We start from the raw sequence: 22,751 nt of genomic DNA, 5'->3' as shown, positions 1-22,751 counted from the left end.
TGTTCCATTGCATATATAGAAGTGCACCAAAGAGTGCAGATCCTCCACGAGTCTGTTCGTACTGTTTGCTGGTCCCAACAAAGGTAAAAGGGCATCAAAAAATACTATCGGCAGGTGGATGAAGTCGACGATCTTAGAAGTACAAGACAGCATCTCTACCACCACCAACAGGAGTCAACGCTCATTGCACAGGACCAGTATCTACATTATGGGCTCAAAGGGCCGGAGCTTCGCTCCTCCAGATATGCAAAGCGGCAACCTGGTCCAGCTTTCATACGTTTGTAAAGCACTATAGGCTGGATGTGCTTGCTAATTGAGACCGGTCCTTTGGCAGAAAAGTGCTGCGGGCTGTGGTCCCGCCCTGATCGGTAGTTCTAGTTTGTCCTTTCTGTAAGCAGTCCTTGAAGATGACTTGGTGGGGGGCGGTGTAATAGGGTTATTACCTGGTAACGCTCTTTCTCCAGGACAGTGTCAGTTCCCTACACCCCCCCCCCCCCCCTCGTTTCATAGCAATAGTTACGTAAAGCCAAGTTGGTTGCACCAATGGAAGCATTTATTTTATCTGTGCCTTTGGTTATTTGGCAATACTGAGGGGCCATGGCCTATGGGCGGTCTTTTACAAAGTAGATCATGTGTTCTGTAAGCCGTCTTGGAAGGTTCCTGGAAAAGAGCATTAACTGGTAATAACCCTGGTGTGTGTGGGTGTGTGTGTGTGTGTGTGTGTGTGTGTGTGTTTTTTTATTATTTGCTTATCATGCCAAGGGCCTGAACTGTGACCATGCAAACGCCTTAGTATGACATTCTGAATTGGCGAGTTCAATCACTGGCAGGTACCTCCAGTATGCAATCTGATATCTGCACAGATGATATCGCCTCGTATGGTACTGTCAGAAACTTGTCACAGGCTGTCGGTATTGACAAATCACACAGTTATAGTGATTTGTTCACAAAATACGTCTGATCTTATACTTGCTGATATTTTGCCTTGCTGTCTATCTGATGCTTCAATTAGTGGGATCTCTGAGCTTGGAGGTTCTACTACCACCAACTGCTTAATACTTGAAAAATGTGTAAAGCATTCTTTTTTAATCTTTTTCATAACGGTGGATACCAAACCTGTTTATTTCTTCACTATAGCCCAGGTCCAGATGGAATGCGTAATGATGCGATACTGCAAGATATGGCTCAGATGAGGATAAAACACCAGGAGGAGCTGACAGAACTCCATAAAAAGCGTGGAGAGGTATCTGATATTTAGTGCCAATTACCTGCTTGTATATGAGCTTTAATATGTTTCATCATAGTTTATTAGTTTTTTTTTTTTTTCTAAGCAGCAAAAGAATTTGGTTAGGTGAATGGAAACTTACAAGATGGATAAATAGTAGCTCCATAGTAACAATCCCCTCTGGATGATCAATGTATATTGCAAGGATCTCAACAAACTTTGTTGCGGATTCCTACCTTTCGTTGCTCTGAAGAAAACCCTGTGTCACTCTTTTCAATCCTGGTTCTAAAAGGGAGTGACTAAATAATTTTAATGATCTGATGCACCTGGAGTGTTCTACTGAGAAAGATGCAGTGTCTGTATTCCTTTACATATGATTAACCCTTAGGGAATATCTCGCCAAGAAAAAGCAATGACTATGGCAGATGATCTTGGACTGGTGGGTAGATAGAAGGCCAACAGTATTTGGTTGTGGGCTAGGTGGTCATACGAGTAGCAAGATGAGCTGATTGGAGCAGGGAAAAGGCGAGCATAGAATCTGATTTTGTCCAGGAGGTAGAGTAGGTTGCTAGCTGATTAAGGACCAATGCTAGTATAAGCAGGGCTTTTTTTTCTTAGAATAGGTGCAGGAACTACACATTTTCAGAGTTGGCACTGGTCTCTGCTCCTACCCACCTCCGAGCACCGTTACTTGGTTCCACCCCCTATCCGACTCTCAGTACTGCCCCTTTTAGAAAATACAGAACAAAGTAACATTTGTGGTAATTTGTATGGAATTTGTTAATAACAAGAAAAGCAGTAAAAATTATCCCCTTGCAGCCACCAATAGACCCCCCCCCCCCCCCCCCAGCAAAGATGGACCACCTGCAAAAAAATATCCTAGCCAGCAACAATTGACCCCCTGCCAGCAACAATAAACCTGTGCAAAAAAAAGCACCACCAGTAACAACTGACCCCCCAGTAGCCAGCATCAATAAACACTGTAACACAATCCAGCACCCCTTACCATATTACATACATTCAGTGCTGAAGTTGCCGGAACTGTGTTCCCCCATGTTCCTGGTGAAAAAAAAGCCCTGAGTATAAGTAAAGTGTATCTCTGGTGAAGATAATTGTGACTAGGAAGGAGCTAGAGCAGAAACTGATAGTTGATATTTTTTTCAATGGCTGCCTTTCATTCACATGGTTAAAAAATGCTGCGGCAGTTGCGCATGCACTGCTCTTGTCACAGTAATTGCTGAATGTATTTATCTGCATGTACTCTGTAGAGAAAAATACAAATAAAGGTATATGAAATGGTAGGCAACCACTTTACTATGTATTACCTATCTGTATACAAGTATTTAAAATATATTTTTGGTGAGAGTGGGCCTTTAAATGGGGATCATGGTTTTTAAATTGATTGTAAAGTCTTGTTTGTTATTTTTATTGGGAAAAAAAAACATGTTATACTTACCTGCCCTGTGCAGTTGGTTTTGCACAGAGCAGCCTGGATCCTTCTCTTCTCAGGATACTCTTCGGTGCTCCTGGCCCCTCCCACCTTTTGAGTTCTCCCACAGCAAGCAGCTCGCTATTGGGGGAGCCGAGCCGTAGCCCTTTGTAAGCATTCAGACAGTGAGCTGCAGTTTTCCCCCACCCCCTCTTTCTCCTCATTGGTTAACTAACTGGCATTGGATCCTGCTGCTGTCAGTGTCTCAACCAATGAGAAGGGGTGTCCTGGATGCTCAAGGCAGTCATGGACATCGCTGGATCGAAAGGGGGCACAGATAAGCATTAGGGGGGCTGTTGCACACAGGTTTATTTTTATCTTAATGCATAGAATGGATTTAAATAAACCTTCTGACTTTACAACACCTCTAAAGCTTAAATACAGCAGTGTGCTATTTAAAAAAACAAACTAAGCTAACATGGGATGTTGATAGTGCGGCACCATAGAAAACGATTTTATTCATCAGACTAATTTCTCAGCCATTGGTCTGAAGTTCACTTGCCAGAGTGTGTTTGCTCAGATAATTTAATTGATATACTTTGATTCATTCAGAAAAGTTGCAATAACCCACTTAATTGACTAATCTTGGTTATCCCTGTTCTCTTGACAACCAACTCCTATATAACTATTGTCTTTAATGTGGTTTAACTAGAGCAGTGGTCATCAGATCAAGTGTAGTATCTGTTCTTATCAGTTGCCAAAGGAGGCGCTGTTCCATCCCTAATAGAGAGGGTTTGGTCAGCGCTCTCCGATGGCGTAATTAGCATCCGGAAGGATGGTTTCGGTAGGGGCCACGTCGTGCCTCCCGACAGTAAACTGGGGACCGATGCATGGTCGAGTCTGAGCCGTCTGGAAGGATGCTCCTGGTGAGGATGGGTGCTGCCACTGGTCTGATCCAGAGGGTCGAGTACCTGGCCTTCTGGCCTGGATTGGGGTAGTTCTAGCCCTGGACAGTTTTTTTCGGGAGGGAATACCGGCTTCTCCTACGCTGGGGGGGAGGAGCGGTTAGTACTTCCCGAATGTAATTAGGAAGGAGTGATGGGAGCGACGGTGGAGCCTGATGGCAAAGGGCTCTCGCCAAGCTTCCTGAACTTCATGCCTTCCTGTCTGGGGTGGGGGCTGCTGTGGTCCGGACCGTGGGTCAGGGCAGTCTTGAAAGCCTATGGAGTATGTGCCCCTGGAGTGGCAGTCCAGGGGTGCCTAAGAACTGTGAGTGAGGGTCGCATTGATTTTGGGCACCAAGGTCACTGCACCAAAACACGCTTTTTTAGCACCTGCCTCTTGGGCCGGGCCTTTTGGCTGGGACCAGAAGAATTTTTTATTCCTGGCTGGAGGGCTTGGTCATTGTTTCACACAATGACCACCTTTTCGCTCTCCTCTCCACTATCCCTTCCCCACTTTTTATTTATTTTCAGTGTGTGTTTGTTTGTCACGTCTTGTTTTGTCACTTTGCACGTTTGCTGTGATGAGTAGGGTCACAGGTCCCAGGGCCTGTCCTGAAAGTCTGGGGAGGGGGTGGACATGGCCTTCTGGTTTAGTTCGCCCTCTTTCTTAGGGTTGGGGTCTCCCTTCGGGGGAGCCTCACCTAGTATTTGGGTGGGTCTGTCTCGGCAGACCTTCCAAAGAACAGGGTCTGACTGGTTTCGGCCAGGAAGACCAAGTTTTAACTGTCCTTGTCCCTGTCAGGAGCCTAACGCCCCCGGGGGATTCAGGACAAGGCCCTCTGATTTTAGAGGGCTTGTGTACCCGTCTGCACTTTTTTGTGTCACTCTTTGTGTGTGGACATTTTTTATGCACTGGGTGAAATTTTTGAGTGTTTTGCACGCCACAGGCTTTCAAAAAAAAAAAAAGTGGTCATCAACCCTGTCCTCGGGGCCCACTAACAGGCCAGGTTTTATGTATTGCCTTGGGGAGATGCAGACTGGAATACTACAATCACAGCAGAAAATGATATCACCTGTGATGTATTTCAGTTATCTTGCAAACCTGGCCTGTTAGTGGGTCCTGAGAACAGGGTTGATGACCACTGAACTAGAGGATTAAGGACTTGGGAGAGCATTGTGACTGAGTAGCTTGACAACCTCTGTGGCTGGATGGTGCACCTAATGATACTTACATTTAGGGCAGTATACACCCAGGGACGCATGTCCAGAAAGCAGACATCTTGCATTTCTGGTATTTGTCCTTTGACGCATACTGCCCTAAATGTTCATACTGCTAGGTGCACTGTCCAGTTACAGCAACTGTCAGTCTCTCAGAGACTTTGACAGGCTGTCTTCGCCAGGGCTGGACATTGCACCTGTGTCCTTCACCCACTCATTATGGCCATAGCAGGTGGTTGGAGGTACAAACTTTGGATAAAAATGGTTACTGGAAGTTTGAAAATGACACCAAAGTGTTTTTTTTTTTTTTTTTTTTTTAGAGTGTTTGTAAAGTCTGAAGGTCTTTTTACCTTAATTCTCTGCATTACCGTAAAACACCTTCTAGTGTCAGTTCCCAAACCCATAGCCCCCCAAATGCTTACCTGAGCCTGATCTTAATCTAGCACTGTGCTTGGGAGCAGCGGAGCTGCTCTCTCCACCTAACTGCAGTGGGAGCCATTGGCTTCTGCTGCTGTCAATCGTATCCAGTGATGAGGGAGCGGGGGTGGGGCTGAGACGCACTGTGTGTATGTCAGCCTGGCTCGGGATCCAGCCTGCATGTGTACCACCATAGGAAGCATCTTCCTATGGTGGCACTCAAAGAAGATGAGCGTAAAGTGCTGTCAGGGACCTGAGAAGAGGAGGATTGGGACTGCTTTGTGCAAAACCATTGCACAGAACAGAGAAGTATACCGTGTGTTATTAAAAAAAAAAAAAAAAAGTACTTTACAGTCTCTTTAGGTGAATGTTAAAACTGACGAGTGTGGGGGTTGTACTGACAGGCAGCTTGTTGTGATTTTTTTTTATTTATCTGCTTTAACAGTTCACCACTAATTGAACTTGGTTAATAGTAGCAGTTGTGTGTAGCCTCAGGGAAGATGAACATTTTAGATACACTGTTCGATCTGCTTTCCATGTCCCTCCCTGTTAGCTGGCTCAGACGGTTATAGAACTGAACAATCAGATGAATCAGAAGGGCAAAGAAATCCAGGCTAACAAAGAGACGTGAGTAGAAAACCATTGTTTTACTTTACTTTTGATAATTTATTCTGAAGTGTCTACTTTTTGCTTCTCTTTATTTCTGTAAAGGTAGTTTCCCATATTACATTTATCTTGAAGTGACCTCCTTGTATGATAGTTTTCTGCAATTCTGAAGCTGCTGCCTTTTCAGGATAGAGGACTATGTGCGTTCCATTAACAGTCTGGAGACAGAGTGTCAAGAACTAAGAAATAAACTGCAAGAACTGGAGCGAGTCAATCAGACCTTAAAAGACGAATACGACGCCCTGCAGATAACCTTTAACGCTTTGGAAGAAAAACTGCGAAAAACCACTGAGGATAACCAGGAGCTTGTAACCCGTTGGATGGCTGAGAAAGCTCAGGAAGCTAATCGTCTTAATGCAGAAAATGAGAAAGACACAAAGTGAGGCCCATTCACTTTCATTTGTACCATCTTCAGAAGTAGTAATGTTTTATGGTTTATGTTACATCTAAGGTTAAGTTCACATCTTTGTGTTTCCCTGCAGCTGCATTTGCATGGGCACAGCAGTCTAGTGATTTGCAAATGCAGGCAAAAAGTCCTTGCACCCTTTTAAAAGCATCCCTGTAGGAAAATCATGTGATGCTTTGACGTCATGCGTTCCACGTGTAGGTAACAGCACAGTTTCCATTGCCTGGGGGTGCCATTAAGGATTATTGGCACCCCAGTGCATCTGGTTAAAAGCAGCATGTTTTTGATGCGGCTGCCTGGTGTTATGGGAACCTTTGCGAATACATGCCTTTCTGTGCCTGTAATAGTGTGAACCTAGCCTAAAGACACATCCTGTTTTTTTGTTTATTATTGCAGGGTATTTACTTGTCTTTTGTTTTTAAAACATGTAATTTTAGCTGAACCAATTGAATTTTCCATTTAAACACGATAAACCTATTGTAAAGACAGACAAGTAGGGCACTTTATTACTGTATCCTTGTTTAAAGGACATGATCTGCAAAATAATGAACAATACATTTCAGTGCTGAGCAAAGGGTAGATGGTATCCAGAAAATAATTTATAGAACTTGGGCAGTAACAGGCTATGGGGGTTATTTAGGAAAGGCAAATCCACTTTGCACTACAAGTGCACTGCAAATGCTCTTGGAAGTGCAGTCGCTCTAAATCTAAGGAGTAGATCTGAAATGAGGGGAAGCTCTGCTGATTTTTATCATCCAATCATGTGCAAGCTAAAATGCTGTGTTTTATTTTCCTTGCATGTCCCCCTCAGATCTACAGCAACTTTACTTCCAAGTACACTTGTGCAAAGTGGATTTGCCTTTAGTAAATAACCCCCTATGTGTGCTATGGAGTGTTGATTACTTTTTTTCTCTGTGCGTTAGTGTAGAATTTTTACAGCCTCGGAAATGTGTGCTAGAGCAAGCCAATCAGATCTTGGAGGACAAGTACAACATCAGATAACCTTTTAATGCTTTTAAAGGTTGGTGGACTACAATCTTTTTTTTGAGCATGTGCTTCTAAAGTGAAACTACAGACGTGAATTATTTATTTATTTTCAATGTAAATTTGTTTTAAATATCATTTTAAGGCTGGTGTTTTTCTGCCTTGAACTGTGTATGGTCAGGATGACTGTACCCAGGTTGACCGATCAGCTTGGGTACAACCAGCATGCTGGGTTTTACCTGCGACTATACTATAGCCGGTAGCAATGATCACTGTCCTCTTCCGGCGGGGGTGGCTTCCCCTGGCCCTCCTCCGGGAGAAGACAGTAGCCCAGCAGGAGGGATTCCAGCATCAACACTGTGTCTGCCTTAATTTGTGGTTGCAGGAAAGAAATTTTCTCAGTTTATGGCTGGCGTTAGGCCAACTATAGATAAACAAATCTTTTCTATATGACAGGCAGGGAGAGAGCTGTCCTTTAACTATTGCTCCACCAACTCTGATGCTACTTTTTGACTGACTTGCCTAATGGACTGCAGCTGCAAAAGTAAAACTTTACTTTTCAAGATTGTTCATCACACTCAACATTACCACATTGCAAGTTCCACAGAGACTTTGAAATACTCGTTTATAAGACAAGTGCTCATTATTCCACCCTAGTTTAGCCCTTAAAGTAGGGCTGAAACAACTAATTGATCGATTATGAAATTAATAGATTTTCATAATCGATTAATCGGCCAGTAACATAATGGGGTTAAAAAAAGCTAAAACTAGCCCTTTATAGTACAAAAATGGCAAATCGCTACTGTAAATACCACTTTCACAGTTATACAGTTAAAAAATTAACCGTTTACAGTAGTGATTTGCTTTTTGTTGTATCATAAAGGGCTACTTTTTTGTTTTGTTTCTTTAACCCCATTATGTTACTAAACGTCTTAGACCTGGTTCATACCTATGTGTTTTTTGGTGCTTTTTGCAGAAACGCACTACAGTTCATTTACATGGTTTCCTATGGGACACGTTCACATCTATGCTTTTTTTCAGCCGTTGTGTATTTGGAAACGGTCAGGGACTTTTTTTTGATGCAAATCAATGCTTTTTTGTTTCAATGTACTTCAATGGAGAAAGTGCAGTAAAGCATGTAATGGGTTTTGCAGCAAATTGTGTGTTTTTAATCTGCCCAACATCAACTTGCCCAAAAAAAATGCAAACTCAAATCACATGTGCAAAAATCAAAACGCACTGCAGAAACAGATCAAAAGCAAACTGCATACCGAGGCTTATGCTGGCCACACGGATACATTTTCAGACAAAAAATATTTGTACATTCGCTGAAAGAATGTTTTTAAATTTTCCCTTGTTTTTAACATTGTGTTTTTAAAATGAATGTCATTTCTGAACGAAAAACCACACTGTCTGAAAATTCCATTCACCAAGCAGTTTTCTATTTCCGAATTTTCCCGTCACTGTGGTTGAAAATTAACATCGCTTTGACCCCCAGTAATGATTAGAAAATCAAACAAATGTTCTTAAAATGAAAATTTTTTTTTTTGAGGGAAGATCTCCTCTAATTGTATATACAGTATATCTCTTCTGTCTGTTGTTCTCACAGTGGATAAGAGATTTTGCTCTCTAACCATATAGTTGGTTATTTATATTTACCACTGCATAGAGATATTTAAGAATACATTTCTTTTTTTTTCTCTTTTTTTTAACGTTGCATATTTAACAAAATTATACACCATATATTTTTTTTTTAAGGTTATTAACCGATTAATCAAAACAATAATCGGCCAACTAATCGATTATGAAAATAATCGTGAGTTGCAGCCCTACCTTAAAGTGTTTAAGGCTGTGCACACAGCCACTGCCAGATGCTCTGCTAGGATTACAAGATGTATATACTAAATGCAATCTTCTAAAATTCTTCTTTTTATAAATATAATTTTTCTTATCCCCGATCAGCAGCATGTGACTGCACGGCGCTGTCTTCCGTCGATGTATTTATTACAGAGGGAGGGGCTGAGCTCTCCTCCCAGATGTCTGCCAAGCGGAACTCCCTCTGTAATACAACATTGGAGGAAAACGGCGCAGGGCAGTCACGTGACCACTGATCGGGGATAAGAAAAACTGTATTTATAAGAATTTTAGAAAGTGGCATCTAGTACAGGGCTTGACAGATTTGCTTGGAATCTAGGAGCCAGCTAAAAAAGGAGCCAGGTTTTTTTTAATTCAATCTTATTTTATTAAAACATGAGAACATGTTAGAGAAACAAGAGGAAAAAGAAAGTACATAATAATCCAACAGATTTGTTTCACTGTGATACATAACTAGAAAAACAGAAAAGGCTAATTCTGCTACAATGGGGTCAGACCATCTCTATGGCAATAGGAGTTCTTGGGGATCGGTTTGTGTAGTAAAATGTAAGAGCCTGTAAGCCCACAGTGTCCATTACAATGTAAAGTAAATATGAGCGCACCACTATCCTCTCACTGAGTGATGCCCACTCATTACAATTAAACTAGGGCTGTTGTTCCCATTCTGTCCACGTCTCTTCTTGGGGGGGGGGGGGGGGGGGACTGTATGTGCCCCCATCCCGGTCTAATGAACTGGAGGTTTTGAATTAATCAGGTGGTGTTGCCCCATGTATAAGGGAGGGAAGAAAGGGGGAAGAGAGTAAAGGAAGAAGGGTCAGGACAGTAAAGAGCGTTAGGGTTAAAGAAATAGGTATTCCACCCTGGTCACACAGGTGTATCGGTAGAATCCTCTGTGGCCCATGAAATAAATTCTGAGGAATATCGAAACATAGACCACGAGGTCCAGGTCTTGGAGAATTGCTCCTCCCTACCCATTTCCTGCGACATTCGTTCCAACCTATTAATGCGGTCCACTTCAAGCGCCCAATCCCCCAGGGAAGGCATGTCCATCGACCGCCAATGTCTGGGCAACACCGTTCTAGCGGCCGCCAAAAAGTGGTGCAGAACGTCCTGTTTGATTGACTTAAATGGTCCCGGGAGTAGAGATAGCAGAACTAGCTCAGGAGAGGGTGCAATTGAGGTTGCCATGAGTCGGCAATACAAGTCTAAAATCTTTTGCCAGAACCTCCTCACAGGGGGGCATTCCCACCAAATGTGAAGTAAGGTTCCCCTAGATGACAAGCAACGCCAGCAAGTATCCGGAAGCGCCGAGTTCATCCGGTGCAGAGTCGAAGGGCACCTGTACCAGCGGGTCAACAGTTTAAACCCCTTTTCTTGAGAGTTGGAGGCTAGAGACATTTTATGAGTCAGTATGAAGCACTTCTGAAAGTCTATAGGTGAGATGGAGTGGCCCAGGTCTTCCTTCCATGCCTGTGTGTAAGGGGGAAGGTCAGGGTTGTAAGCCGTATGCAAAAGAGAATACATTTGAGAGACTACATGTGCAGGAGGGGTGTCCTGAAGCAGCATGTTCTCCTAGTCCGTTAGGTCAGTGAGTAAATCGGGTAAAGATGGGAAGGTGCGGATGAAGGATATCACCTGTTGCCTCTGCAGCCAATGCCTCGAGGTATTAGCAGATGAGTCGGAGGGAATGTCTTGGGTCAGAGAAGGGTCTGAGCGTAGGACTTGAGCAAGTCGCCTATGGTCCTCCTTACACCAAGGTCCAAAGTTCACTCCCCTTAGGGCCGGTGGAAAAGCCGGATTCCCAAACAAAGGAGTCATGGGTCCCTTCAGGGGAGATAGGGTCTTGGAGGAATTCATTCGGGTCCATATTTGTATGGTTTGTCGGGTGAGGTCACTCAGGGTTTCCTCTCCTTTCAGGAATTCAGTGGGCGTCCACGGCAATGCACAAAGATCTATTGGGTTAATATGGCTCTCTATCTGCACCCACAATTTGGAGGAGGAATGATGAAACCAGTTAAGTATACGCGTGAGCACAGCTGCTCTATAGTATGGAGGCGTCTGGAGCTCCTGCTCCGCCACGAGACTTGGGGAGCGATAGTCTCATAGCGTATCCGGGGACGAGCCCCTTCCCAGATGAAGGAGGAGAATAGTTGGCGGAGCTTCGTAAAAAACCAGGAGGGTATGGAAATGGGAATTGTTTGGAACAGATAGAGAAGCCGAGGGAGGACGTCCATTTTTAGGGCATTCACTCTACCTAGCCATGATAGGCATTTTTTTGCATAATTCAAGAGATCAGTCTTGGTTCTAAGCATGAGGGATGCATAATTCAGAGAAAATAATTGGAATCTCTCCCTGGGTATTTGGATTCCGAGGTAGCGAATGGAGGTAGCTCCAGTTTTAAATGGATACCTATCGGATACCTGGTGGAGGACCGCCTGGGACAGGGAGATGTTCAGGATTTCGGATTTAGTATGGTTTACTTTAAAATTGCTCAACTTGCCAAACCTCGTGAATTCCTGCATTATATGTGGTAATGATATGTGGGGTTGGGTTACAAACAATAGCAGGTCATCCGCGAAGAGTGCCAGTTTAGAATGAATGGGACCTGACCAGGTTTTTTTTAAACTACTGACAAAGGTTTATTTTTAATATTAAATTAATCTTAAATTTACACAGACAACTAGAACAAATGTGACTGCTTTTATTTCCTGCCTTGCAGGGACACAAGACCGCCATATCCCTGCAAAGGGTCAAATCAGGTCTGCCTGAAAAACTGACAGGCAAACCCGATCAGACAGCCTGAGTGAAAGGGGTCAAGCAGGGAGATGACAAATAATACGTTTAATTTTAATTAACCGATTCCTTCCTGCAGGACGACTATATACGTCCGGTCTTTGAAGAGAAAAAACGTTTTGTTAGCAGCTAGCTACCATAACCCCAGTATCCTCTTCAAGAGCCGGCGGTTCTCTTTCAGATAAAAGTGGCCTCTGCAATGGATTCGCTGCGAGATCACTTTTATCGGTGTAGGGAGAGGGGGCCCTCCCTCTCCTGCCATGCTCCGGTGCCCTCCGCCACTTACCGTAGCCGCCGGTAATGGCGGAGGCAATCTGGACCTGTCCCTGGCCTGACATGGAGATGAGTGAGGGGAAGATAGCCCCCCACCTATCTCCAAGTCATTGCAGGGTGGACACCAGATCTCATATTTAGGAGGATCTGTCATGCTTTTTTCTATTTTTACATTCCTTGTAATAGGAATAAAAGTGACAATTTTTTTTTTTTTTTTTCAAAAGAGCAGTGAAAAAAGAAAAGTTTAAAATAAGTAAGAAAAAAAATTGCGCCCCTCCGAGCTTGCGTGCAGAAGCCAGCGCATACGTGAGTAGCGCCCGCATATGAAAACGGTGTTCAAACCACACAGGTGAGGTATAGCCACGATTGGTAGAGCGAAAGCAATAATTCTAGCCCTAGACCTCCTCTGTGCACAAAAACATGCAACCTGTAGAATTTTTTAAACGTCGCCTATGGAGATTTTAAAGGGTCAAAGTTTGATTAGCATTGCTGGATGTCATACTAATGGCCACCAAAAGAGGGCGATAGATTCCAGAAGGAACCATAGGACTGCAGAAGGGGGGAAGGCGACATCACGATCCTGACCCCTTACCACGTGATCAGCTGTCGGCCAATGACATCTGATCATGTAATGTAAACACAGCCGGTAATCGGCTATTTTTTCTCCTTGAGCTGGTAGCTTGAAGAGGAAAAAAGCCGATGACCAGCGGCTGTGAGGGGTACATCAGTTCTGATCGTGTAGAGCAGTGATGGCGAACCTTGGCACCCCAGATGTTTTGGAACTACATTTCCCATGATGCTCAACTACACTGCAGAGTGCATGAGACTCATGGGAAATGTAGTTCCAAAACATCTGGGGTGCCAAGGTTCGCCATCACACTGTAGAGTCTCTGCCGAGGCTTCTGTGCCACCTACCAGTGCACAACAGTGCTGCCCTTCAGCGCCATCTTATCAGTGCCTATCAGTGTTGCCTTATCTGTGTCTTTCTGTGCAGCCTTATCAGTGAATATCAATAAAGGAGAAAAAAGTATGTGTTTTGCAAAATTTTATAACAAACCATGAAACATGTCTTCCTTTTTTTTTTTTTTTTCAAAAATTTCTGTCTTTATTTTTCTTTTTTTTTTTTTGCAAAAATAAAAACCCAAGTGGTGATTAAATGCTACAAAAAGCTCCATTTGTGTGAAAATAATTATAAAAATGGAATTTGAGTACAGTGTAGCATGACCACGCAATTGTCATTCAAAATGTGCAGCATTGAAAGCTGAACATGAGGGGGGTTTAAGTGCCCAGTATGCAAGTGGTTAAACATTTAAGTACTTGTTTAACATGTAGTATGAGTAAAACATGCTTTTATAAGAGGTTACTTGCAAATTACACTAGACTCTAGTTTAAAATAAAAGTTCTATTCAACCTTCTATTATTCTAATCCTCCTCCAAATGTATTTTATTTTTTGTTGCTGTGATCCGAATTACTAAAGGTGGTTGGTTATGTTGTTCTCCATTATCCCACTGTATGTAGGAATGTAGCCATTATCCCACTGTGTGTGAATGCTACTAATGTTCACTGCTTGTTCCAATTAAGAAGAGGTGAGAGGGAAAAGGAGTAGTTTGGGAGTTCACTTTTAGCTTTTTGTATACATGGTGCCCTTTGGGTGACATCACTGATAAGTAGGGGAGGTTAAGATTGAGTTAACGTCAGACTTCATGGTGCATCATTTGGCCACACTCCAAAGACATTACTATACTTACGATCTCCGATGTAAGTTTAGCATCCATTAAATAAAAGCATATTATTAACTTGGTATTTTGCATATATTGTCTCTCATACACCGCTATTCTTATTAAATGTGTGTATGTGTGTGTATATATATATATATATATATATATATATATATATATATATATATATATATATATATATATATATATATATATATATATATATATATATATGTATATGTGTGTGTGTGTATACGTACGTACATACACACGCGCGCACACACACATACATACATATATTCATTCATTATTATTTTTTTTTTTTTATTCTCTAGGAGGCGACAGGCGCGTCTTCAGAAGGAACTGGCTGATGCTGCCAAGGAACCTCTGTCTGTGGAGCAGTAAGTATGATCATCTAATAAGGAGCTCTTGTCCAGGTCAACAGGAAATCGTCATGTGAATATCTTAGTTCAGTGTAAGTCAATAAATAAAATCTATATCCATCCTCCTCTGCTGCAATCAGTGTTTTGGCTGAAAATCCTCTCCTCTACCACAGAACGCACCACCAATAGAAGCAGACTCACTATAAAAATAAGTGACCCCATGTAGGTCAACAATCACTTATTTTTTTTAAAGTGGAAATAAACTTCAATCCTTTCCTTTTACCTATAGGTAGTGTAAATATCTCATAAATGTTTAGGTGATATTTAGTGTACATGCAGCCAGTGACATCACTGGCGCATGCGCTCTGAAGGAACGGGCACCCATGCCGTTTCTTCAGAGTCTCGTGCATGCACGGGAGTGACGTCACTGCAGCTCCGACCAGTCACGGAGTCAGAGTCCCCCGAACACATTAGCAAGACGGATGAAGATGAGAGCGCTTACAGCGCTGACGGAGCTTCCTTTTTAAGGTAAGTTTAACATAATGTGCTAGTATGCAATGCATACTAGCACATAATACCTTTTGCTTGCAGGTACAAAAAAAAATTATAATTATCCAGCTGTTTGCAACCGCTTTAAAACACACTCACACACACACTGTTAGCACTCTCACCTAGCAGTAGGAAGGGTCGCTGGTTCGAATCTCAACCACGACACTACCTGCCTGGAGTTTGCATGTTCTCCCTGTGCCTGCGTGGGTTTCCTCCAGGTACTCCGGTTTCCTCCCACACTCCAAAGACATGTAGGTAGATTAATTGGCTTCTGTCCAAAATTGGCCCTAGTATATAAATGGGGACCTTGGATTGTGGGTCCTTGAGGGTAGGGACCGATGTGGGTGTGCAATGTACAGTGATGGGGACAATTTTAGACACTCAGGTTGAACTGGATGGACTGATGTCTAACTGTGTGTGTGTGTGTGTGTATATATATATATATATATATATATATATATATATATATATATACACCGTATTTATCGGCGTATAACACGCACCCCAAGTTTAGGAGGGAAGTTTAAGGGAAAAAAACTTACATTTAAATGCCCGTCAATGCAGCCATATCAGTGTGCATCTGCAGCCTTGTCCATCATTGCAGAATGATCAGTGCCATTTGCAGCTTGCCCACCGCTGTTTGCAGCCTTGCAGAGTGTCATTTGCAGCTTGCCAGTGTCATTTCCAGCTCGCCCAGCGCCGTTTGCAGCCTTGCCCATGTTTAAATATCCCGCCGCCGAGACAGACCGAGCGAGCGCCGCCGAAAAAGACCGAGCGCCGCCGAAAAAGACCGAGCCGTCTGCTCGGCTCCGCTCGTAGTCCCACCTCCCTGCTGTTTCTGCAGCAAGCGCTGCCGAAAAAGACCGAGCCGACTCTACTGTATATTCGGCTTGGCTCGGCTCGCAGTCCCGCCGAGCCGAGTACACAGTAGAGTCGGCTCGTCTTTTTCGGCAGCGCTTGCTCCAGAAACAGCAGGGAGGCGGGACTACGAGCGGAGCCGAGCAGACGGCTCGGTCTTTTCTGGCAGCGCTCGGTCTTTTCCGGCGGCGCTCGGTCTTTTCCGGCGGCGGCGCTCGTTCTTTTCCGGCGGCGCCGCTCGTTCTTTTCCGGCGGCGCCGCTCGTTCTTTTCCGGCGGCGGCGCTCGGTCTTTTCCGGCGGCGGCGCTCGGTCTTTTCCGGCGGCGGCGCTCGGTCTTTTCCGGCGGCGCTCAGTATTTTAGCCTCACAGACAGTGGGGATCGGCGTATAACACGCACCCCCGACTTTCCCACGATTTTAAGGGGGAAAAAGTGCGTGTTATACGCCGATAAATACAGTATCTATCTATCTATCTATCACAGGCTTGTTTAATGGCAGTGGTCATCCTTCAATTGCCAGTCACAGTATTAGTAGCAATTGCATGAAATAGACCTTCATATTGCAGACATCTTAACTGCAAAATAAAAACACAAAAAATACCACTTGTGTGCCACTAGTGCTTCACCCAGCACTACAGGAACCGATTGCCCAAAAAATGTACCACATCACAGCTCTCCATATGTGTATGCACGTCCTGTTAGCGTGATGGTGTTGCCATGTCTTAAACCCCACCTGGTTTAAAAACAAAATTATATTCATGACTAAAAATGACTTTCAGCCCATGCTCCATACAGTCATTCATTTTAAGAAATCCTTCCCAGATTTTCTGCTTTTCTATGGACAAGATTCACAGTTTTTCAAAGTATAGTCACGATTACTTGAAAATTAACAGTAAGCCTAGGTTCACACTGTAGCAATGCAGGAACTGGAGAGATTCCAGTGGCAGTTCCTGCATTGCATCTCTCCCATAGGCAGTTCACACTGCTCTCCGCGAACCCCTGCTGGTGTCAAAACATATATGTTAATGACACCCCCAGATCGGTTCACAGATCGTAGTGCAAACTGGATTCGGACAGGAATTGGATCGCATGGGTGAGAATCTAGGGCATGTTCATACTGAATGGAATCCAGCATAGTGCACAGAAACACACTAGCATTGTAGTGCACCACAATGCACTGAAGGTGAACCATCTCTGCTCTGTGGTGCACTGCCTTTTAAAAATGTTGCAAGACCACCAGGCAGGCCTCGCTGGACACACACCCATACAGAAAAAAAAACATTATAGATAATAAGCTTGGTGTCAGATTTTTCATCCTGCCAATAAAATGTGATTTAAAAGAAAATAAAAATCTTTTATTTATTGGCAAGAAATGTTTGTCAATGGAACGGAATTCTTCATCCATTTCTATCACACAAATAATCTTTTCGGATATGCCATTGGAAGATTAATGGATCAATAGCACAAAATGGTCGTGGCCATAGAGCTGTTTGCTGACATTTCCTGTACCCGGAGAGGAATCGTCTCCATATTTAACAAGGTCACTCACATGACTGCAGTTCAAAACTTGGTACAGCCAAAGGATAATGCACAAGTCTGCCAAGCACACTGTCATGCCTGTGGGTAGCCAAATACAGTTTTTGGGAACACTGCTTCCAAGCAGCTTTCATAATGGCAAGTGTTTTGCCGTTTGTTTTGCCGTTTGTTGTGAACTGTTTGTTTCCTTTTATTATTTATTGTATGTATGGACACAAAATAAAGTTGTATGTTTACCAAAATGTGAAGAATCCTTTATCTAATTTAATTTGCTGTCTTCCTGTCTGACACTGTTTTCATCCACCCTTCTATTGTATAACTTCAGTACTCAAACATGCTTTCTTCTGTTTCTAAAAGGTTGTGCATATTGATATGCTAACATAGCTGCTTGGTGTAAAGCTTCGCTGGGCTGGTTAGTTTAACATAGGGTGTGTATTTCCCCTCCTGCAGAGATGATGATATAGAGGTGTTGAATGATAATGCTGATGTCTCGGGGGATGCTGCAGCAGCACCACCAATTGGGCGAATCTCCAGGTGAGTGAGGACTCATGTTTATAGATAGGGAGTTTACTTGTCATTGTGTCCTCAAATCAGAGCTACTGCATTGTGTTGTAGTTTTCTTCTGTGTGTTTTTTTTTTTTTTTTTTATATAATCTTACTAGTTGTCTTATTTTAACTCTTGAGAATGGCCTGTTTTGTTTTGTGTTCTCACTTGTAGGGTTAAGCTCTTAACTGAATGCATGCCATGCACAGAGACACAAATGCCAAACTATGTGCACATATCATCTATAGACCTTGTTTCCGATTCCTGCAGTGCTATGACTCACACGTTTTCATTTTACCAGGGGTGTTGTATGTTTTGCTGCAGTTTACAGTGCAAGCAAAATGCATGGACACCATAACATTGTTTTCCTCCAGAATGTGTTCCAACCAATGTGTCCCATTGAGGTGTATTGAAAAATATTTCTCCATTCAAGAATCCAAAATGCAGGACTTGAAGTTTGCCATTCAAATGAATCTTTCTGCAAAGCAAAAAGTGCATTAACAGGCGTTCTGTTGGGAACAAACTTGGGGAGGGGAGACTTTTCAATAAAAACTAAAGCTGACGTACATTGGAGGCGGCAAAGTTGAAAATGTATGACTTCTAAATGATCCTAATTTGGAGACGAGTGTATAGACATGCAAGCTTATGTGGTATAAACATCTGTGTGACACCCCTGATACCAGCCTTGAATAAAAAGAGCAATAGTATTTAGCTAAGGTCAGACAGGATGATTAACTTCTTCCTCAACATCCACGTAAGAGCTGTCATACCTTGGTGTCTGCAGGGGATATCAATGGATATTACAATATTTCCTTTTAATGTAGCCAAAATCGTCATTATTGTGTGGCGATCATAAATCATTTTGTTAAGGCGTAATTGCTAGTAAATGGCAGATTTTTGTTTGTCTGAGGAGGTCCACTAGTAATAAGTCAGCTGGAGCAACAAAGGAAGTGCTACAACCCCAAAGTCCCATAAGGATAGACATAGTACTGAATGTCCAAAACCTAATGAAGAGCATAAAAGTCTGGCACCAGGATGTCTTGGCATTAAAAATGTGTATGACTTTTATTTAATCCATCTAAAGGAATACATTCCCAAAAATGTACATGTTTCAGTCTCCTAAATAGGTCTTGGTCATAATCATATTATGACTAAGGCTTATGAAACATTCTGGTGTAATATGCTCCCCTCTAAACTGTAAAAAAAAACAAAAAAACCTCTCTGATCCTGCCGCTTCCTGTATGCCCTCTCAATACTGACCAAGATAACTAGGGCTGAGCTCAGCCCTGACCACCTTGGTCAGAATACGTCCCTCCTTCACACGTATCTCTCCTCTCTCCCCCTCACCCCTCCTTCCTGCCTGCAGCTGTGTCTGTCTGCGTCTGTCCCCCCTCCCTGCCACTATTCTTAATAAAACCCTACATTTGGTCACTGCCAGCCCCTCTTAGAGGCTGGCCTCCCACACTATCCAAGTCCTTTATAAACATAAGCACTCTAAATACCTCTTTTGAGCTGTCTTCAGGCAGAGGTCATGTGACCCGTGGCTGCTTTACAGCTCCAAGGCTCGAGAGGTATTTAAAGCGCTTGTTTTTACAAAGGATTTAGATTGTGTGGTATGCCTGCCTCTAATAGAGGGGCTGGCAGTGAATAAAATAGTTGAGTTAAACACTTTAATTTCAACAAAAAATATATCTACATTTAACGTGTTTTACACATTATTTACCTGTACACGCCTTCCTTATGTAGACATCGAAAAGCCCTGCGGCTGGGTGCCGCCATTTTGAACGTTATGTCAGCAGCTTTAAATATTTAATTCCCTTCATGTTTGAAAAGTGTAGTCATAGTGGTAAAAATAGACCCTATATTCTCTAATGTGTACTCAGTAGAAGTAAAAAATGAATGTGTATAGTAGATAAGTGTCAATAAGCTTTTAAACCTTAAGCTATCATAATCCTTGCTAAATATGGAATGTATTCTGAAAACTTGAGTAAAAAACTCCAAAATCGTGTGAATACACAATTTAAGTTAAATGTTAAAGTTCTGTATTGAAATGTGTGTTTCAACTAGTTTGTTGCGTTCCTGGTGAGGTTTCTTTAGTTTGTGATGATAGGAAGTGAATTTATCTCTGTTACTTGTTGACAGCTTCTTTCCTCTGTCATTCATATATGCTTTCCATAGTAACTAACCCGCATGTATGTTGCCTACAAATGTACACTTTGGCACGATCCATTTCATTCTAGCTCTAGTTTTTCTTGCCTGTAGCTGTATGTTGTCTTGGTGTCTTGTTGTAGGGTTTGTGGCCCTTTTTGTATATGAGTTGCAGGGATCAATTTTGAGTTTGAATCTTACTGATGATTTGGCTTATTCCTCTGCCCCCTCTAGTAAGAGACACTCTCAGCCTGGCGTAGGAGGCCTTCTGGATTCTATCACTAATATTTTCGGGTAGGTCTGCACTTTTCCTGTATGACATCCCTATAATCTAGAGATTATTACTGTGGTGGTCTAATATAGAAGATAAAAGACCAATTCACTATTGTTTGTACAGGATGCATATCGAAGTAGTGATGAAGAGTAGAACAGGACCCAGTTTATGCAGAACATTGCTTTGACTGATGTTTCTGTAGCTTTCAAAGTCTCCAAAATTGTATACATTTAAGGAACTATTTGTTCACAACGGTGGTTTGGTTTAATTCAAGATATGCATATATTTTCACTGTACTGGCTGAAAATTAGAGATTTCTTTTAGCTTTAGCTTCTGATCGAGCATATTTTCATTTCACTGATCTCCCATTCAAAACGCCAAAGGAAAATTGTGCTTTATAAGAAGCATAAAAAAAAAATTGCATATTTTTTCAGAATATGCACTTTTGTCCTGACTTATGTCAGTCTTTGTAATCTATTATTACCATTAAGTAGTCATTTTCAAAACTTGAGCCAAAATCAAACTCCTCAGCAAATGCCTTTAGTAGGGTATATAATTTTTTTTTCTGTAGGTTAGATTTAGAACTTCTCATGTTGAAGTTAAAATTCTCAGTATATTCAGTACTTTTGAGCTTTACTGGTTTGCATAGTTTTATTTTGGCTGTACTACTTCTTTACTCTGGTCATACGACTCCTAGTTGGCTACATGGTAGGTAAAGTCATACTGAGATACATATGTCACAAACAGGCAATTACAGTTATAGGATAGATTTACCTGCTGTTGATTGTTGGCCTTTTTACTGAGCAGTTCATCAAAAATCAAAGTTCACACGAGGGCAATGATGTTCTTTTGCCTTTTTTTTATTTTTTTATTTCTGTGGTTTGTAACGTTCTTCAACTTCTTGTTTATAGAGAATCAATGAGGATAGAAATGTGGGAGCTTCTATTGTTCATTTTTTTTATAAGGCGCATGTTAAGGCTGTCCCCTTTATTTGACTGCTAAAGGAGTTACTGACCAGGAATAAGTGTGTCTCAACATCTGATTGACACATGCTTTTTTTACATAAGCGACTTGGAAAGTACTGAAGTTTAAGGATGATGGCCCTGGAGTATGCAAAGGTCTACTAAATAGAACATTTGATTGGATGATGTGAGTTTGTCACGTTTTTTTATTTAAGGGAACATTGGGAGGTTCTTTACTCCCAAAATGGCTCCCAATCCTTAGGATGGATACGTCCAGGTCTCTGCATCCTTCTTCAGTTTTCACTGCAGCAAGAATAATTAACTGGTGGGGGCAGATGGGGAGGACAGCTTTTTTGGTCACATTTCTCACTTGCATCTTGCCCTCCCCTCCTTTATTGTTGTCCAGTAGGGCCATCCAATGCATTTGGTGGGCAGTAAAAAGAGGTCATACCTCAGAAGTGTGACCAGTTGTAGCCATTTGCATGCTGGATGTTTAGGGGATTCTGACGCTTAATGAACAGCTTTAAATATATGCATCTGGAATAGCTAGCTGAACACCAGGCAAGCATGATATCTGTAAATGGAAGTTTTTATCTGCCAAATGGTTTGTATCTGTCAATCCAGGTCTGCGATTTACACAGCTCTAGCACACAGCACAGCTCTCTCTGGCAGAAAAGTATATCTAATTTTTATCTGCTTTGATTAAAGCTGAACTCCAGGCAAACAACTAAAATACAGATGAAAGGAGCTGTTTCTCTTTCATCTGTCGAGGGACACAAGCATTCTTATACAGTCAGGTTATACTGCTTCCTTCAGGAGCTTTTTTCTTGGCTGGTGTCCTTCAGAGTGGACATGTTTTTCAGCCCTGCTGTTTCCTGTTCATTTGGAATGTTTTCTATCAACAGCTGCTGTTGGATTTATGCTGGAAAAATTAAATCCCAAAAGTTTCACCGGTTAGCCCACAAGCACAGCTTCTCTAGTTTTATACTTGTATGCATCAGCTCTGATGTTCTGGAACTTTCCCCAGGCATCTACAGTTTCTTGTAGAATCTCAGGTCATATATGAAAACCATAGACCGTAAATTGGTGAACAAAGCAGTGCAGATGTGCTGCTATTTTATATGCAAAAGGTCTACAGTTCACACAGGATCTCCTGTCCAGGGAGTGTTTTGCCATTCTACCTTGAGGTTGCTGGCTTGTTCAATCTCTGTGGGTTTTTTTTTAATTTTTTTTTATTTTTTTCTTTTGCGTCAGAGATATCTCTGAATTTGTGTTTCCTATAATTCTAAAAATTAGGAAGGCTGCTGCCTGTACAGTCTGTCATCAAACATGGAAAGTGTACTTGGTATGAGCTGGAGCTGCCATCCTAGAGATGGCAGCTCCTAGGTAGAGCTACCATTCTAGTTTCTCTGTGGCACATATCCTCCCCTTTTTTTATTTTTTTTTTATTTATTTTTTTTCTTATTGCTGGGTCTGGACCTGCGTTAGTCTCTTGCCATTTTCAAGACCAGGTTTCTGCCTGATCTGTTTTGTATCAGAGACCCTTAAT

General features: G+C 42.3%; 1 protein-coding gene across 5 annotated transcripts in view; it reads left to right on the top strand.

Annotated features, from left to right (window-relative positions):
- The window catches only part of ATG16L1 (autophagy related 16 like 1), a 101,743-nt gene that overhangs the window by 38,451 nt on the left and 40,541 nt on the right, over positions 1-22,751 (top strand). For 3 of the 5 annotated variants that reach the window (XM_077488382.1, XM_077488383.1, XM_077488386.1), the window contains 6 exons: positions 1,138-1,243; positions 5,787-5,860; positions 6,027-6,278; positions 14,285-14,350; positions 17,725-17,808; positions 20,201-20,260. In XM_077488382.1, coding sequence (XP_077344508.1) covers positions 1,138-1,243; positions 5,787-5,860; positions 6,027-6,278; positions 14,285-14,350; positions 17,725-17,808; positions 20,201-20,260 — 642 coding nt within the window. The remainder of the gene's footprint in view (positions 1-1,137; positions 1,244-5,786; positions 5,861-6,026; positions 6,279-14,284; positions 14,351-17,724; positions 17,809-20,200; positions 20,261-22,751) is intronic. The other 2 variants (XM_077488384.1, XM_077488385.1) reach the window with 1 other exon arrangement.

Source organism: Lithobates pipiens, unplaced genomic scaffold (genome assembly GCF_037356315.1).
Source record: "Lithobates pipiens isolate NorthernLeopardFrog02 unplaced genomic scaffold, aLitPip1_a1.2 Scaffold_18, whole genome shotgun sequence".
NCBI lineage: Eukaryota > Metazoa > Chordata > Amphibia > Anura > Ranidae > Lithobates > Lithobates pipiens.
Note: the sequence above shows the minus strand (reverse complement) of the source record. Positions and strands in the feature narration are given on the sequence as shown.